This window comes from Kogia breviceps, chromosome 3, assembly GCF_026419965.1.
Source record: "Kogia breviceps isolate mKogBre1 chromosome 3, mKogBre1 haplotype 1, whole genome shotgun sequence".
Classification (NCBI taxonomy): domain Eukaryota; kingdom Metazoa; phylum Chordata; class Mammalia; order Artiodactyla; family Physeteridae; genus Kogia; species Kogia breviceps.
This window is the reverse complement of record NC_081312.1, coordinates 64,126,386-64,146,163: the sequence shown is the minus strand read 5'-3', so window position 1 is coordinate 64,146,163 and position 19,778 is coordinate 64,126,386. Positions and strand designations below refer to the sequence as shown.

At 39.0% G+C, this 19,778-nt stretch overlaps 1 protein-coding gene across 2 annotated transcripts in view; it reads left to right on the top strand.

Moving 5' to 3' along the window:
- PRORP (protein only RNase P catalytic subunit) overlaps nt 1-19,778 on the top strand; it is a 121,759-nt gene that overhangs the window by 352 nt on the left and 101,629 nt on the right. For both annotated transcript variants that reach the window (XR_010839577.1, XM_059056517.2), the window contains exons 2-4: nt 246-1,528; nt 3,258-3,305; nt 3,790-3,922. Coding sequence is in view for 1 of the 2 variants with exons in the window: in XM_059056517.2 (XP_058912500.1) it covers nt 540-1,528; nt 3,258-3,305; nt 3,790-3,922 (1,170 nt within the window). In the remaining variant the exon portion in view is untranslated. The remainder of the gene's footprint in view (nt 1-245; nt 1,529-3,257; nt 3,306-3,789; nt 3,923-19,778) is intronic.

Here is a 19,778-nt window from a genome sequence, read left to right as displayed (position 1 = left end):
TATCGCTGGCTCGGCTCAGCCCTCTGCCCCTTCCCCACCCCCATTTCCTTATTTGACGAGTTTTGCGGCCAGGGCCCCTAGACTCGGCTTTGGCCTCTGTCCTGGCTGCCCGTGGGTCTGGGGTAGGGGGCTTCCGACTTTTCGCCCCTTCTGCAGCCTGGCTCCCGTGGGATCTGGCCCCTTTTCAAGGACAGTTGTGATCCACATGAGTCAACTGGCCGGTTTTCTTTGTGCATTTTCCTCAGGTTCGCGGACTGGAATATAACAGGCACCAGAGGATTTCTTCTCTGTTCCCTTGTCCTGGAACTTGCGACCAAGGTTGTATGTCCCCATATTCTTGTTTAATGGAGAGAACTCAACCAGGCTTCGTTGCTGCTAGCCCTAAAAGCATTTGATTTGTCTGTGAGAAGCTGAAAGTCATCTTTTAGAAAGTTGCGCTTGGAATCTCCGTCCCCTACCCCCAAATCCCTTAATTATGCTGTAGAAGTTGGGGCTTTTCGAACATCTCTTTCACAATCTGCTGCTGATTTAACTGCATAATGACTTTCTATTTCACTGGTATTCGAAGCTTTCCTAAACTTTGGAAGAGCAACCCATACCTTGGGCTAGGCCCAGGTCACTCTTCTCTCTCTCTCTTTCTCAAAGACTGTTACGGCATCGGGAACCAAGAGAAGTGGTTTTCTCTTAAAACGGTGTCTCCACAAAATACCAAAGCAATGAATCTGCTGACTGCCAAAGCCAGATATGTCAGGAGAAAAGATGAGGGCAGTAATAAGCAAGTTTCTGCTGATTCTCCTCACATGTTTGCAGCTGGAGCGGCTAAGAAGAGATCACAGATGAATCCTCCGAGTAAAGAGCACGTCTTGCCACCTGTGAAGAACATTTTCCAGCTCCCGACAAAACCTTTGAATTCAGAGGAGTGGGATAAACTTAAGGAAGATTTCAAAGAAAAGGCTAACTTTGAAAATTGGATCATTTCACAGATGGCTAAATGCCATAGCTCTGTCGATGTGGCCAAATCTGTGCTGGCCTGGGTAGCTGCAAAAAACAGTGGTATTGTAGGCTATGATTTGCTGGTCAGGTATTTGTATCTCTGCGTTTTTCATAAGCAGACATCAGAAATTATTGATGTCTATGAAATCATGAAAGCCAGATACAAGCGTTTAGAATCTGGAGCGTACAGTCTTCTCATCCGGGGATTAATCCATACAGACAGATGGCGAGAGGCCTTGCAGCTGTTAGAGGACATCAAAAAAGTCATGATTCCTTCAAAAAAGAACTATAGTGACTGTATCCAGGGAGCCCTCTTTCATCAAGATGTAAATGTAGCTTGGAATTTGTATCAGGAGTTGTTACGTCATGATATTGTTCCTATGTTGGAAACATTAAAAGCCTTCTTTGATTTTGGAAAAGACATGAAAGATGATCAGTATTCAAACAAACTGCAAGACATTCTTTTGTATCTAAGAAATAATCATCTATATCCTGGGGAGTCATTTGCACACAGTATAAAAACATGGTTTGAAAGGTAATTTTGATTTTTGTTTATATGTATATTTTTATATTAATACCATTACCTAAAACTAGCCTCCTCTTTTTTTTTCTATTTGTTGCTGAGAATTACTCTAGTCAGATTATATATTTTTGTCTCTTAGTAAGATTGTTTCCCCTTTAAGACAAAGTTTTTTTCTCTTTAAAAAAGTAGCAGCGTAAATGAGTTGTGCTCATCTCTACTCATCACATAAAAGGGAAATTATAGAACACTTGTTTTTATGTATTTTTTTCCTTTTAGAAGGATCATTTATTTTGTTTTCTGAGGTGTCTAGTATGATGTGAATATTTTCAAATAGCACTTGTGGCTGGAGTTCATAGCAAGAAAACTGGAGCTGTCTTTGGGTCATAGTATTTTCAGAAGTTCTTCTGAAACCTAGTGACTGGTATGATGTGCATATATATATTCTGTTTAATCTATGCATTTCACCAGTTTGAATAGTTAGAGGGGAGAGAGGAATCTGCTCAAACCCGATATGTGTTAAAGAAGAAAATCTTCATCCTTCCTGTTTTTGATCATACCATCATTTGACTGCTCTCTCCAAGGCTCTCCTTTGCTTTCCCTTTGCTTTTATTCATGTTACTGGCTGTGTGCGTGTTGATTTATTGCTTCAGTCTTTTGTTCTCTTATTTCTTTACCACTAATTGGCTTCAGGCTCTTTCCTACAGATTCATTACTTTTTTTCTCTATTTTTCTCTTGCTTTTCTACTATATATTATCTTTACAGAGCTTTGAAGTAGCAATCATGCTTAATTATCTTTCTTAACACATTTATTGAATATCCACAGAGGAGCTAGGTTGTGAAAATCTTGGAATGGGAAGGATTTGGGATTGTAATGTGTTATCAAGAGTGCTGGTCTTGGAGTAGTTTTTAAAAAGTAACTGCCAAAACAGTGAGAAAATAAGATTGGAGAGGAATTAAGATTTGAAACAGGAAGATCTGTTTGGAGGCAATTGTAGGTTTGAATGAGGGATGATGAGATCTTGAATTAAGAACTGGGAAAGGAGAGAAGGCAGTAGAATCAGGAATGGATGGTATTATCTGTAAGAGGAAAGAAGAAAGAATAAGTTGATTGAGCAAATAAATCAATAAGTAGTTTTGAATGCCTCCAATTTTAGGCTTAGCACTGTGCATGTTCTGTGATGTAAGATCTATTATAATGGCATTCACGACCTAATTAGGAATACAATAGTAGACAGTTATCTCAGAGTGGTGTATAAAATGATAGTGTAAGAGAAGAAATTACTCTGGGCCAGGAACAATCTCTGGCAGCTTTATGGAGAAAGTTAGAGTAAAATTTTTTTTTTTTTGTCTGGGCAGTGCGTCATGCGGGATCACGACCCGTGCCCTCTGCATTGGGAGGGCAGAGTCTTAACCTCTGGACCGCCAGGGAAGTCCCTAGAGTTGAGTTTTGATTTAGAGGTCTGGGCTGCTTTCTGGGCAGGTCCTGTGAAGACAGATTTCGAGTTAAAGATGAGGGTCAGATGACGAGAGAAGCAAAGGGAAGGAGATCCAGAGTAGAGTACCATCAGTTACTTAGCCCCATTACAGTGTAAGCAACCACTCTTCTAATTGAACCATTCTGGGGAAGTATCCTGAACTTTTCAGAGCTCTTTCCTACAGAATTTCTAAATAAAATTAATATCTTTCTGTTCAGTAGGGATTTGACCCTCTGGTGATTTGGTTTTGCAATCTTTTTTGTAGTGTTCCTGGAGAACAATGGAAAGGACAGTTCACCACAGTCCAGCAAAGGTAAAGGCCAATGTTTTATTTTTAATTTGTTCGATTCAGGTTTAGTAGGTTGTTGTTACTTATTTTTAAAAAATTTAAGAATACCTTAGAAACAGGATAATTAAGTTAGTTAGGATAGCCAAGAAAAAAGTCACGTTTTGCATTTGGAGAATTTGTAGTGCTCAAAATGTTTCTTTCAGTAGGTGCTGTGAGCCTGCTTTGACGCCTCAGAAATGTTTTTCCCTAGAGATTTGGGACCCAGTTGTGTTTTAGGAATGACTTTAAAAACTTTATCTGGGTGCCAGCCATCTACTCTTTTGGGTTTTCTGGCACACTATTTTGTTACATTATCTGGATTACAAAAAGTGAGATGTGTATGATGATCACAAAGGTTATAATGTTCTTTTTTTAAACTACTTTCCAGTTTCCTCATGTCCTAGAATTATTCATTGTAGAAAAAGTTCTTTTCCGGGACATTATTTAACACATTTAATTGTAATTACAGTGGTCAATGTTTGGGCTGTGGAAGAACTGTAGAGTCTATTCACCTGAGTTCAGAAGAGTATGAATTTCTCAAGGAAAAAATCATGAGGGATGTGATAGATGGAGGTGACCAATACAAAAAGACGACACCTCAGGTGAGTCTGGAACAGGTCTTGTTGATTCCTGGATTGCTTGTCTTGAGCAGGGGTCGACAATTTTTTTTCTGTAAAAGGCCAGATAGTAAGTATTTTAGACTTTGTGGGACGTAGCGTCTCTGTTGCAGCTTTTCTACTCTGCTGTTGTAGTGAAAACAGCCACAGAAAATACATAAATGAATACAGTAAAACTGTATTCATGAAAATAAGTTGTGGGCTGGATTTGGTACACTGGCCATAGCTGCCAACCTTTAGGAGAGATTGCTTTCGACTTTCATAGAATAATTGGGTTAGACTGTCATCCATCTACTGAAGTCAATCCTATTTCATCTGCACACAAGTGCACTTAAGCCAAAAAGATAGGTGCTTATTCTTTGTCTAGGTGCTTCCAGAAAACTGTTCAGTAAACTCCCATGAAAACATTATGGTTTCACACAAGTTTTCTAGTCAAGAGAGTTTAGGGTAACTTGACAAAATTATTTCCAAGTCTTCTTTTTATCGAATTTGATTCTCTAAGTCATTCTTAATAGCTTTATTTTGCTAATCTTCAGTACTTTATGCGAGTTTACTAAGATTAAGTTGAAGTAAGATGCTTTTACCTTGGGGAAAGGTTATCCTTGGGGAAAGGCTGCCTATCATCTCACTGAATGCTTTTTCTTCAAGATACCAAATAAAAACGAGAATTCTGCCTTCTCACATTGACTTAAAATTATCAGAAAATGCCTCTAATATGAAGACTTTTAATCCTCAGAATAAAGTCAGAATCTGGTCCATGAAAACATTATCTTCATTTTATGGAATACCTTTTAACTGACTTTATTGATAAAATTATAGTTAGCATTTATTAAATGATCCTAAGAGCTTTATATTCAGTATCTTATATCTTATTTAACCCTTACACTATCCTATAAGATACTATTTTATTTCTGTATTACGAATAGAGTGATTGAGACTTCGGGAGGTTAAATATACCCTAGGAGGCTCCACTAATAAAATCAAGGTCAGACTGACCCCAAAACTTTTGCCCTTATACTCTGCTGCCTCTCATTGAATGAAAATTCAATTCGTAGTTCTATATGTACTTGACAGCTGACTGGCTGTAGCAGCTCTTAATGCCTTAGGAATTTCTGCCAGCTAAAATGATTTAAACAAATTTCCTTCCTCTCATCCAATATCTGCTGAACACTTAATGTTTATCTTTGGAAGCAGGTGTTAAGATAGATTCAGGGTTGTGTAAATCATGCTGTTTGCTACCAAAGACTACATTTCTTTTGTGGGCTAATTGAACATTCTTCCCATCCTCCAACTTTTTATTTAATAAAATTTTCAACCTAAAGAAAAAGTTTAAAAATAGCACAATTGACACCTACATACTCTTTGTCACAGTAACCAGTTTTTATTCCACATATGCTTTCTGTCTCTATGTGTGTTTTTATGAACCATTTAAAAGTGAGTTGGTAGGGGCTTCCCTGGTGGCGCAGTGGTTGAGAGTCTGCCTGGCAAGGCAGGGGACACGGGTTCGTGCCCCGGTCCGGAGGATCCCACGTGCCGCAGAGCAGCTGGGCCGTTGAGCCTGCGCGTCTGGAGCCTGTGCTCCGCAACGGGAGAGGCCACAGCAGTGAGAGGCCCGCATACTGCAAAAAAAAAAAAAAAAAAAAAAAAAAAAAGTGAGTTGGTAGACATGTTACCTTAAATATCTCAGCACGTATCTTCTTTTTTTGTTTGTTTTTGGCCGTGCCGCCCACCTTGCGAGATTTCAGTTCCCCGACCAGGGATTGAACCTGGGCCACAGCAGTGAAAGCCTGGAGTCCTAACCATTGGACCACCAGGGAACTCCCTGTATCTAAGAACAAGGACATTCTATGTAATTAAATGCTATTATCACATTTAAGACCCTTCACATTAATTCAGTGCCATTTAATAAAAACTGCATATTCAAAATTTCTCAGTTCCCCCAAAATGTATTTTATAACTTTTTTCTTCTGACCCAGGATTGAATCAAGATTCACTCATTGCTTTTGGTTGTTATATCTCTCTAAATCCAGAGCAGTGCCTCCCCCCAACCCCCCCTTTTTTTGTTTTTATGACACTGATTTTTTTTGAAAAGTCTGGGTGGTTTGTCTTGTTCAGGGCTTCTCAAACTTTGTACCTCAGAGTCACTTGAGGATCTGTTTAAAATTATGACTCACTTGTCCAGAGTGGGGTCTGAGATTCTATATTTTGAAAACAAGCTCCCAGGTGATGGGATTCTGGTCTTTGGACTACTTTTGAGTAGCAAGACTGTGGACTAATTGTCTGATGGCTTTCTCTTCGTTAATTCAGTGTAAAAGCTTTTGGGGTATGTTACACAGGCAATGCTGTGTGCTTCTTACTGCATCACAGTAGTCACATAATATCAGGTTGCTCTCTGTTGCTGATGCTAAGTTTGATCACTTGATTAAGAGGGTGACTGCCAGATGTCTCCACTGTAAAGGTGCATTTTTTTCCTTTATAGTTTACCTTTGTAATTTTTGTAATTAAAAATTAAGTAATCTGTGGAGTAATACTTCAATACTATGCAGATATCTTGTCACCCATTAACTCTTCACCCAGTGTTTTTCACATGACGGAGATGAGCTCTGCCTTCGGAATGGTGCAAAGTGATGATTTTCTAGTTCTTTTTTTTTTTTTTCTAAGATGAACTGTGTTAGACTCCATTACCATCATTATTCTTTTTGATGCTCAAATTGTCCCAAATTTGGCCTGTGGGAACCCCTGCCAAGCCAGCTCCTGTGTGTCTTTGACATCCTCCTAGCAAACCCGCCCCCCAATCAGTTTTTGAGCATTTCTATGCTTTCTGGCACAAGATGTCCCTGGTTTTCACCTTGAATTGCTCCTGCCCCAGTCGTGGAATCACTAGTTGAATACTTTTGTTTAAGACTCTTAATGGCTAAACATTGCCATACTTTCTTCTTAATGATTCCTTCTGACTGTAATTCTAGACTAATAGAAGGAAGATTTGTTAGTTTTCTCTGCTGACAAAGATTTAGAACCCAGAGCAAACCTTCCCCTTGGAGAATGTTATACTGTAGGAGGAGTTTCAGGCTCCAGACTGGTGAGAATAGTACATACATTTAATTACCATAATTCACAAAACAACTGAATATATTCACAGAAGGATTGGGACATTTTATGACAAGGGAAATTGTCTCCTTTTCTCTTTCCAGGTGTTCTCCCCTTTCCTCGCTGCAGCTCTCCAATTCTGTACCCCATTTTTTTTGTCATCTGCCTTTCACCTTTTTTTTTTTTTAAAAAGCTTTTATTTTCATTTTTATTTATTTATTTATTTCGGTACGCGGGCCTCTCACTGTTGTGGCCTCTCCCGTTGCGGAGCACAGGCTCCGGACGCGCAGGCTCAGCGGCCATGGCTCACGGCACGTGGGATCTTCCCGGACCGGGGCACGAACCCGTGTCCCCTGCATCGGCAGGCGGACTCTCAACCACTGAGCCACCAGGGAAGCCCTGCCTTTCACCTTTAAGCTATTGATTTAACATAATAATAACATTGTGACCATTTATGGAATGATTACCCTATGTCAGGCACTTCTAGGCCTGTTACACTCACAGCACTCAACAATCTTGAAAGGATATCACCAATTTGAAGATGGGGAAGCTCAGGATGAGAACCATATCCATGGTTAACAGGCAGTGAAAGAAGGCATATGGCTGGATTGGTTCAGGGTTTAGCTTTGGTAATATTGGTGAAGCAGAAGCGGCAGAGATGGATCCAGAGCATTTCTGGTAGATTGAAGTAGAACCAACTCTTTTTGGGACTAGAGGAAACAAATTAAGGATAGGGGATAAGTTAAGTGTGTAGGTACAGCAAAGAGTTTTTCTCTGAAGAGCCGGAGAATTTTCAAATTGGTCATTTGAAAGTGAGAGAATGTTTGATAGTCTGAGAGAGCTCAAGGACAATTTTAAGCCTTGGAAGTTTGGATTATTTGTGGGAGAACTGAGGAGAGTATCGCTGGGTGGTGCTGAAGTCCCAACAACTACACTTGTAAGGGCATTGATCTGTGAGCCATTTTCAGCAGTCCTGGGCCATCTAGGTAGAGAGAAGGCAGCTGGATGGGATGGGATGAGATTTTGCTAGGGTGGTACCGTCGAGGGAGAAGGAAAGACAGGAGTTGAGGGTGTAGGTGAGAGGGTGGCTTAATCAACGGACCATGAGATCAAGGTTGGTAGAAGGAAGTAAAGATGAGTAGGAGCTCACAGATTAGGAGACAAGGGAGATAAAAGTGGACCAGAATCTTACTGAGGTTGGAGAGCAAGCATAAAGGGAGTGAGAGTGATTAGTGTCTATTAGCAATTCAATTTGAGAGACGGAGGGCTCTGGAGTGGTGACAAAATCGAGGGTATGAGAGTTAAGTAGGTGAAGAAACTGAGAGCCTAAATTGGTAGGTGGTCATCCACAGAGCTAATTAGAGTGTCCATATAATAATTTTTAAAAATAATACCTGCAACCACAGTATGGAATGCTTACCAACTGCCGGGCTGGTGATAAAGTCTGTGAGTCTGGTGCCAAGTTCTTAATAAACGTACAGATGCCTGGGACAACACAAGGTGATAGCAAAGACAAGTCAGCAAACTATGGCCCGCAGACCAAGTCTACCCTTCCACTTTTTTAAAAAAAAATTTATTTATTTATTTATTTTGGCTGTGCTGGGTTGCTGGGTCTTAGCTGCAGCACGTGGGATCTTTGTTGCAACATGTGGGATCTTTTAGTTGCAGCATGCGGACTTCTTAGTTGTGGCATATGGGCTCTTAGTTGTGGTATGCATGCAGGATCTAGTTCACTGACCAAGGATCAAACCCGGGCCCCCTGCATTGGGAGCGTGGAGTCTTACCTGCTGGACCACCAGGGAAGTCCCTCTACCAATTGTTTTTGTAAATAAAGTTTTATTGGAACACAGCTACAGTCACTCATTTATATTCAGTCATACCTCATTTTATTGCACTTTGCCTTATTGCGTGTTTTAAGAAATTGAAGGTTTGTGGCAGCAATGCGTCGAGCAAGTCTATTGGCGCCATTTTTCCAACAGCAATTGCTCACTTTGTGTCTCTGACACATTTTGGTAATTCATGCAGTATTTCAAACTTTTTCATTATTATTGTATTTGTTATGGTCATTCATGATCAGTGGTCTTCAATGTTACTATTGCAAAACGATGATGACTCACTGAAGGCTTAGATGATGGAAAGGATTTTTTAACTAAGGTATGTACATTTTTTAAAGATGTAATGCTATTGCATACTTAATAGACTACAGTGTAATATAAACATAACTTTTAAAACAATTTTTATTGGAGTATAGTTGATATAAAATATTGTGTTACTTTCTGCTGTACTGCAAAGTGAATCAGTTATACATATACATATAGCCGCTCTTTTTTAGATTCTTTTCCCATATAGGTCATTACAGAGTACTGTTTTTTGTTTTGTTTTTCTTTTTGACCACACTGCACAGCATGCGGGATCTTAGTTTCCCGACCAGGGGTCGAACCCATGCCCCCTGCGTTGGAGCATGGAGTCTTAACTACTGGACTGCCAGAGAAGTCCCATTACAGAGATTGAGTAGAGGTCGCTGTGCTATATAGTAGGTCCTTATTAGTTATCTATTTTATATATAGTAGTGTATATATGTCGTTTCCAATCTCCCAATTTATCCCTCTCTCCCTTCCCCACTGGTAACCATAAGATTGTTTTCTACATCTGTAACTCTATTTCTGTTTTGTAAATAAGTTCATTTGTACCATTTTTTTAGATTCCACAAACATAATTTTTTACATGCACTGGGAAACCAAAAAATTTGTATGACTCACTTTATTGTGTTATTTGCTTTATTGTGGTGGTCTGGAACTGAACCAAACATGTATGTCTGCTTGTCTGTGGCTTTTTTTGCCCCGCAGAGTTGGGTAAGTACAAAAGAGGCCATGTGCCCGCGAAACCTAAACTATTTACCATCTGGCCCTTTACAGAAAACAATTTGCTGATCCCTGGTATATATGAACATCATAAGCCTCAGTTGAGGTGGAGAAGTAGCAACTTTGAAGGCGCAGTGGGGACTAGGAAGGGGTCTCTCCTTTCCCCTCAGTCCTATAGCATGCTTTGAGAGAATGAGCAGATACCACTTCAGAACTAAGTAAGGGGACTTCCCTGGTGGTCCAGTGGTAAAGAATCTGCCTTACAATTCAGGGGATGCAGATTCCATCCCTGGTCAGGGAACTGAGATCCCACATGCTGTGGGGCAACTGAGCTCGCATGCCTCAACTAGAGAGCCTGTGTGCCGCAAACTACAGAGCCCACACGCTCTGGAACTCGCATGCCACAACTACAGAGCCCATGCCCCCTGGAGCCTGCGTGCCATACCAGAGAGAGAAAACCCGCATGCCACAACTAGAGAGGAGCCCACGCACACCCCACAACGAAAGATCCCTCATGCCTCAAGGAAGATCCTGTGTGCCGTAACTAAGATGTGACGCAACCAAAAATAAATAAATCTTAAAAAAAAAAAAAGAACTCAGTAAGGAGTCATTGATGATCTTAGGAAGAGCAGTGTCAATAGTACACCGAGAGCCAAAGCCAGCCAGGTTATAACAACTGAGTGAACAGTTAAACTGAGGTTTAAACTCTCCTTTTGAGAAGTTTAGATGAAAACAGGAAGAAGGCAATGGGATAGTGGTGGCTAGAGTTTGGTAGAGGTCAAGGGATGGTTTAGGGAGATGGGAGAGATGTGCGTGTTCATAAGATGAAGAAAGGGTTGTCAGTAAATATAAAAATGTTGAATAAGCAGGACAAGTGATAGAGAGAATGCATTACTGATGAGCAAGGTTCAAAAGTAGGAGGGGTTGCCAAAAAGCACAGATGGGGAGGTTAGAAATGAAAGAAACCTCTCAGACTAGAAAAGAAAGAAGATGGGTGTGGATACAGATATATAGATAGGAGGCAAGAAGGCTGAGGGTAATGACATGTGCTATGTTCAGTCGGCTGCAAGGTGAGAGATGGGCATCAGTGGAGGACTAGAGAGAGTGAAGAAGGCTTGGGATGGTGCTTGAGAGGACTGGCAGAGATGCTAACTCAAGCAGAAGGATGTGGCAGGGAGTGGGGTGCTGAGACTTGAATCATTGAAGTTGTAGGCATCACTCTCTGTGAATACGTGGGTTCATATTTTTCCAACAGAGCGTGGCTCACCCAGAGTAGTAGTGAAGACAAAATGTAGCAGTGGTTCAGATTCTGGGTTTTGTTGGTTAGATGTGGCAGTGTAATTGGGAGCAGAGGAAGGTAGTTCTGATAGAATAATTAACACAATCACCATGGGGCCCAAACTAGATAGGGAAGGAAATAACGCCAGAGGGCACTTGTCTGGGAGGGCTCAGGGCCTCGTAGGCTCACTGTGGAGTAAAAGAGAAGGTACAGTGACAATAAGGGAATGAAAACTGGAAGGCTGAGGTCAGAGAGCAGGTGACTAAAAATTTGAGACTAAGATTTCAGAGGACAAGCCATTCCAGGCCCTGTCCAGATCCAGGGTAGGGCTCTCAGGGTGTGGCATGTGCCCCAGGGTAAAGTTCAGCTCCAGAGTGTCATTTCCCCCAAATTTTTCATCTTGTGGGTTTTTTTGCTTACTATGTGTGTTAATTTGCTAGGGCGGCCATAACAAAATACTACTGACGGAGTGGTTTAAACAACAGAAATTTATTTTTGCACAGTTCCAAGATCAAAGTATAGGCAGGTTTGGTTTCTCCTGAGGTTTTTTTTTCTCTCTTTGACTTGCAGATGGCCCCCCTCTTGGTTTGTCCTCACGAAGACTTCCCCTGTGCTCAGACATCTGCAGGTGTCTCTTTTTGTGTCCAAATTTCTTTTTCACATGAGAACACCAGTCAGATTGGATTAGGGCCCATCCTTATAATCTCATTTTACCTTAATCACCTCTTTAAAGGCCTTATCTTCAAATACAGTCACATTGAGAGGTACTGAGGGTTAGGACTTCAACATACAAATTCTGAGGAGGCCACAGTTCAGTCTATAACACCATTCATTGCAAATATGTATTAAAACTATTGTGTTCAGCATTTTAAGTTATTTTGTACTGGGAACAAACAGCTGGAACTTCTTTCACTATTACTTTTTAAAGCTTGCTTATAATTTGGGAATGTGAGGTATAAACCAAGGAGTAAGTACTAATCCATGTTGAGTTTGTCTACTTAAGAAAAATGTATGATTTCAGCTCACCTCCATAAGCATCTAAAAAGAGCATTATCAAAATTGTTTCAGGCTTAAATGTTTTTACCAAGTAGTACACTTTTGTTCAAAACAAAAAAATGAGATGGCACCCTTTAATGAAATGGTTCTCAACCTCAGCTGCTTGTTATAATAGTTCAGGGGATGTTTAAAAATTACTGATGCTCAGACTCCACCCCCTAGAGATTTTGGTTTTAAGTGTACAGTTCAGTGGTATTAAATACATTCACATTATTGTGCAGCCATCGCCACCATCCATCCCCATAACTCTTTTCATCTTGTAAAACTGAAACTCTATTAAATAATAACTCCTCATTCTCCCCTCCTCCCATTCTCTGGCAACCACCATTGTACTTTCTGTCATTATGGTTTTGACTACAAGTACCTCATGTAAGTAGAATCATACAGTATTTGTCTTTTTGACTGACTTATTTCATTTAGCGTAAGGTCCTCAAGGGTCATCCATGTTGTAACGTATTACAGAAGTCCCTTCCTTTTTAAGACTGAATAATATTCCATAGTATGCTTATGCCACATTTTGTGTATCCATTCTTACATCAATGGACGCTTGGATTGCTTCCACATTTTAGCTATTGTGAATAATGGTGTTACAAACATGGGTTTTTGAGACCCTGCTTGCAGTTCTTTTGGATATATACTGAGAAGTGGAATTGCTGAGTCATATGCTACATCTATTTTTAATATTTTTGAGGAACCTCCATACTGTGTTCCACAGTGGCTGTATTATTTTACATTCACACCAATAGTGGGCAAGGGTTCCAATTTCTCCACAACCTTGCTAACACTAGTTGTTTTCCTTTTCTTTTTGGTAGTAGCTATCCTAATGGGTGTGAGGTGGTGTCTCATTGTAGTTTTGATTTGCATTTCTCTAATGATTAGTGATGTTGAGCATCTTATTGTGCTTATTGGCCATTTGGCTGTCTTCTTTGGAGAAATGTCCATTCAAGTCCTTTGCCCATTTCTGAATGGGGATTGGGGTTTTTGTTGTTGAGTTTTAGGTTTTTGTTATTGAGTTTTCTCTATATTTAAACTATTTTTCCCTATATATGATGTGCAAATATTTTCTCCCATGCTGTGGGTTGCCTTTTTATTCTGTTAATAGTGTCTTTTGATGCACAAAATTTTTTAAATTATCATGAAGTCCAATTTGTTTATTTTTTGTTATTTTTTCTTTTGTTTCCTATGGCTTTGGCATCATATCTAAGAAAATCATTGCAAAATCCAATGTTGTGAAGCTTTTGTTCAGTTTTTGTCTCTAAGAGTTTAATTGTTTTAGATCTTACATTTAGGTCCTGGCCCCATTTTGAGTTAATTTTTGTATATGGTATTAGGTAAGGGTCAGACTTCATTCTTTTGTGAGTAGATATCCAGTTTTCTCAGCACCATTTGTTGAAAAGACTGTCCTTTCCCAATTGAATGGTCTTGGCACTCTTGTAAAAAGTCATTTTTAACATATATGAGAGGGTCTGGATTTATTTCTATTCCATTGGTCTATATGTCTATTTTTATGCCAATACCACACTGTTTTAATTACTGTAGCTTGATAGTAAGTTTTGAACTCATTAAGGGTGGCTCCTCCAGTTTTGTTTTTGATTTTCCAAGATTGTTTTGGCTATTCAGGGTCCCTTGAGATTCCATTTGAATTTTGGGATGCATTTTTCTATTTTTGCCACACACACACAAAAAAAGTCATTGGGATTTTGATAGGAATTCTATTGATTCTGTAGATTGCTTTGGGTAATGTTGACATTTTAATAGTATTGAGTCTTCTGATTCATGAACATGGGATTTATTTCCATTTATTTACTTTCAGCAGTGTTTTGTAGTTTTCAGTGTACAGGTTTTTCACCTCCTTGGTTAAGTTTATTCCTAGGTATTCTTTTTGATGCTATTATAAATAGAATTGCTTCTGTAATTTTCTTTTCAGATTGTTCATTATTAGTCTATAGAAATGCAACTGATTTTTGTGTGTTGACTTTATATCCTGCTACTTTGCTAAATTGATTTATTACTTCTGACAGTTTGTATGTGTGTGTATGTGTGTGTACACTTTTATGGTTTTCTCTATATAAGATCATATCATCTGCAAACAAAGACAATTTTACTTCTTTTCCAATTTGGATGCCTTTTGTTATTATTATTTTTTCCCTTGCTTAACTGCTCTGGCTAAAACTTCCAGTACTGTGTTAAGTAGAAGTGGTACAAGGGGGCATCCTTGCCTTGGTCCTGATCTAGTCCTGAGGAAAAGCTTTCAGTCTTTCACCATTGAGTATGATGTTGGCTGTCGGTTTTTATATATGGCTTTTATGTTGAGTTAGTTTCCTGCTATTCCTAGTTTGTCAAGTATTTTTTGTTTGTTTTTTGTTTGCTTTTTTAATGAAAGTGTCAAATGTTGTTAAATGCTTTTTCTGCATTATATGAGATGATCATGTGTTGTTTTCCTTTGTTCTCTTTATGTGGTGTATTATATTGATCAATTTTCATATATTGAACATCCTTGCATTCCAGGAATAAAGCCCACTTGGTCATGGTGAATAGTCCTTTTAATATGCTGCTGAATTTTGCTTGCTAGTATTTCGTTGAAGATTTTTACATCAGTATTTATAGTTTTCCTTTCTTGTAGTTTAAAGACACTTTAGTATCAAGTTAACGCTGGCCTGGAAGAATGAGTTGAGAAGTGTTCCCTCTTTAATTTTTTGGAAACGTTTAAGAAGGATTGGTATTTGTTCTTCTTTAAACGTTTAGAAGAATTCACCTGTGAACCATCAGGTCCAGGACTTTTTGTTGGGAGATTTTAAAATTACCAATTCCCTCTCCTTACTAGTTATAGGTATATTCAAATTTTCTTCTTCTTGATGATTATACCTCTTTGTCTGCATCTCTGTGATCAGAAGCAGCGGTCTGCAATCAGAGCACAAATCCCCAATATTTGGAGGACAGGGTCCTTTTTGACCACCCTGGCTCCCATAAGCTGTGAGCAGACTGCTTCAGGAACATGTATACAGCTGCCTACCATGTGGCTTGGGATGAGAGGTGGGTAGCTATTGCTGTTCTAAGAGCTAAAACTGATTAAATTAACCACTGTTCATCATTTAAGGCTTCCCCTGGAAGTTGCAAGCCTTCAACAGACTTGAGAGTTGCAAATTGTTACAAGATCAGACAGATTCTGTCAGTGCACTGTTGTCTAGTCTGTCTAGAGAGATTGATTCCTGGTGCACTTTTCTCTGCCATCTTCCCCTCAATTTGGTGAGTTTTGAAACGTGTATACACCTGTGAAACTGTCAGTGCTGTCAAGATAATGAATACATCTATCAACGTCAAAAGTTTCCTGCCACTTTATAATGACTCCCTCTTGTACCCACATACCACTCACTCTTGCCACCTCAGATAAACACCATGGGAATCGTATAATATATAGTCTTTTTTTGTCTGACTTCTTTAATTCATAATTATTTTGAGAATTCACTTACGTTTTGTGTCTCATTCATTCATTTTTATTGCTGAGTAGTATTCCATTGTGTGGCTATATCACAGTTGTAAATTCATTCACCTGTTAATGGATGTTTGGGTTATTTCCAGTTTGGGGCTATTACAAATAAAGCTAATAACATTTTGTACAAGTCTTTGTACTTAGTGCTTTTGTATTTGTTTCCTAGGGCTGCTGTAACAAAGTACTTCACCCTGGTGGCTTAAAATGACAGACATTTATTCTCTCACAGTTCTGGAGGCTAGAAGTCTGAAATCAGGGTGTTGGCAGGACCGGTCTCCTTCTGATGACTCTGGGGAGACTCTTCCCTTTTCCTAGCTTCAGAAACTCCCAGCTTCTGGCAGTGCTTGGTGTTACTTGGCTTTTAACTGCATCACTCCACTCCTCCTCCTCTTCTCTATGTGTCATCTCTTCTTATAAGGACATCAGCCATTTGATTTAGGGCCCACTCTATCCCAGTATGACCTCATCTTAACTAATAACATTTGTGAAGATCCCCTTTTGGATAAGGTCACATTCCAGGTGGACATGAATTTTAGAGGGGACACTGTTTAACCCACTACAACTTTTCTTTCTGTTGGGTACACATCTAGGAGTGGAATGACTGGGTCTTATGGTAGGTATGTGTGTGGCTTTTTAAGAAACTGCCAAACTTTTCCAAAGTGGTTGTCCCGTTTTACATTTCTACCAGCAGTGTGAGGGGGTTATAGTTGCTCCACATCCTGGCCAGCACTTAACATTAAGCTCAGTCTCTTCACTTATAGCCATTCTAATGGATGTGAAGTGGTATCTCATTATGGTCTTAATGTACGTTTTACTAATAACTAACAGTGTTGAGCATCTTTTCATGTACTGAATTGCTGTCCATATATCTTCTTTGGTGAGGTGGTGTTTAGATCTTCTGCCCATTTAAAAATTTTGGTTGTTTTCTTATTGAGTTGTAAGAGTGACTCTAGGTACAAGTCCTGTGTCAGATGTATCTTTTGCAAATATTTTGTCTCAGTCTGGATTGCCTTTCATTTTCACAAAATAAGAGATTCTGATTTAATTGCTCTGGTTTGGGGCCCAGGCATCAGGGCTTTCATAAACTCCCAGATGATTTTAAAGTGCAGTGGGGTCAGAACCACTGCTTCTAATGTGAGATTTTGAAGAACCCTAATGTGTGTATGACAGCTTCTTTTCCACAGGATAATTTTGGGTGAAAACGATAGTCATAGGTAAATTGTTAGTTTTTCTGTTTTAAAACCTTAATTTACTGTGCTTAGACATCACAACCAGCAGATGGCAATAGTGTAACATGTAAAAGATTATTCTAGGTTGTAGTCAGGTTAAAGGATTTGATGAGCTTCTTTATCTTTCTTAAACTGAAAGATATCTGTGTAATTTTTGTTTGTCAGGTTAGTTATAGTAGATAAAGAGGGGAGCTGTATATGTAAATATTAAGTGAGTGAAGCAGAACTCCAAATAATATCTGTGTACTACTGATTCAACTACATGAAACTCATTGACGTCAATGAAGATAAAAAAGGTGAATTTGGAGCTGTGTGGACAGTGTTAGTTTAATATCAGTAAGATTTTGTTTCCTCTCATTTTCCTTCATTCTAACAATAACATTAAATTACAGCGTTTTTTTCATATTCAGTTGTTCAGGTATGAATTTGTCTTTATTTAATCTTGTTAGGGAAAATTTGAAACATATGCAAAAGTAGAGAGACTAGAATAACAAAATCCTAGCTCAATGATTGTTAACTCACAGCCACTCTTATTTCATTTATACTCCCACCATTCCTCCCTTGCCACTCAGATAATTGTAAAGCAAAACTGAGCTTAATCATTTGTCCTATAAATTGTAAATTCATTTTTAAGCAACTTTCTTTGTATCTCTTAAGAAATACTCCTTTGTAGAGTGATATTTTTCTTATAGAGTAGGAAATCCTTTAGAACAGCAGTTATCAAAACTTTTGGTCCCAAGACCCTTTTACATTCTTAAGGACTCGTGAGAGCTTTTGTTCATGTGGGATTGTACCGTTTGATAATTGCTGGATTAGAAATTAAAACTGAGAAACTTTAAAAATTTATATATTTTTTAATCAGTTAATTAATTTATTTATTTTTGGTTGCATTGGGTCTTCGTTGCTGCACATGGGCCTTCTCTAGTTGCCGTGAGCGGTGGCTACTCTTCGTTGCAGTGCACAGGCTTCTCATTGTGGTGGCTCCTCCTGCTGCAGAGCACGGGCTCCAGGCACGCAGGCTTCAGTAGTTGTGGCACATGGGATTAGTAGTTGTGGCTTGCGGGCTCCAGAGCACAGGCTCAGTAGTTGTGGCACACAAGCTTAATTGCTCTGCGGCATGTGGGATCCTCCCAGACCAGGGCTCGAACCTGTGTTCCCTGCATTGGCAGGTGGATTCTTAACCACTGTGCCACCAGGGAAGCCCTAAAAAAATTTTAAATTTAAAATAACAATATAAAAACGATTACATGTGAACATAAGTAATATCTTTTCTCAATAATAATTCTGTCATCTAAACAGAAGCAGTATGTGAGAAGAGAGGCATTGTCTTACATATTTGTAAATCTTTTAAATTATGGCTCAATAGAAGACAGCTGAATTTTTGTATCGGCTTCTGTATTCAGTCTGTTGTGGTTTGTTATTTTGGTGGAAGCATATGAAGAAAATGGAGGCTCATAGAGATACATAGTCTAAAAGGGTGAAAGTATTTTATTGGCATTTTCAGATAATTGTTGTTATTCTTCTCTGATATTATACCAAATCTCAACTGCACACTTGTGAGCAAATGAGCATGAAAAAGGCAGATAATATCTTAGTATTATTATAGAAATAGTTTTTAACCTTACAGATCCCTTGAAAAGGTCTTAAAGATGACCAGGGGTCCTCACACCAGAGTTGAAGAACCACTGCTCTAGAAATACTCTGCTTTAGATGTAGTTTCCATTTTCTTTCTATTTGAAAAGTTTAAGTAAAATTTATTTTCCTCAATTTTATTATACAAACATATTAACAAAGGAAGTTAAAACAAAAACAAAACAAAGAAAGCAGTCTTACTACTCAGCATATCTTGTATTTAGTTTCATTTATCCTCTTTTAGTTTTTATTCTTTTTTTTTTGCGGAGCACAGGCTCCGGACGCACAGGCTCAGCGGCCATGGCTCACGGGCCCAGCCGCTCTGCGGCATGTGGGATCTTCCCGGACCGGGGCACGAACCCACGTCCCCTGCATCGGCAGGCGGACTCTCAACCACTGCGCCACCAGGGAAGCCCCTAGTTCTTATTCTTATTTCATCATCTTCTTTCACTTTGCAAAATGGAAAATAAAAATAATATTTATTAATTATAAAAAATTTTCCGTTGAAATAGACAACTGAAAAGAAAGAAATAGTAGCCCACCATGGTCCTCTCATTTTGAACTTTTAGTGGAGCTCTTTTTTTGGGTAACTTTTAATGAAACTTTAATCATGATAGCAGTCTCCCATAATCCTGTGATTTAGAACTTCTTAAATAAAACTTTAATGACTTGGGATTCTGTTTTCTAGAAAAGAAATTGGAGGGTGGCAAATTGCCTGTAGTACATTTAATTGAGTTTTTAGGGTTAAGTTTAAATCAAACCATTTGTTCTGCTTGATAATATCTCTTCAGTTAATTGACAAAAGGGAGGCCTTCTGGTGTTTCTCTTAACTACAGATTTAAGACAGCACATGTGACCCGAATGAAATGTCAGTATAAAAACTGATCTAATGTGGGTTTTTTGTTTTGTTTTGTTAAATTTGAGAGTGGCAGCTGCAAACTATGAAAGATGTGAACCAGCTGAGCTCTTCATCACGATCTTCAGAACCTTCCACTCTCATCTTCTGTGGGTTTGAAGACTTGGTTATCTCTAAGATGCATATAAGGTTTTCCCCCAGATTAAAAAAAAATGTTGAGTGGTAAATGGCAAACTTTGGGGATTTGGTAATTTAAAAAAACTGAGAAATGTAACGATTTGCAAAGTATAGTTTTAAAACCATGTGTTTTGAAGTCTATTTATAAAAAGCCCATTAATGGATAAATGGTCC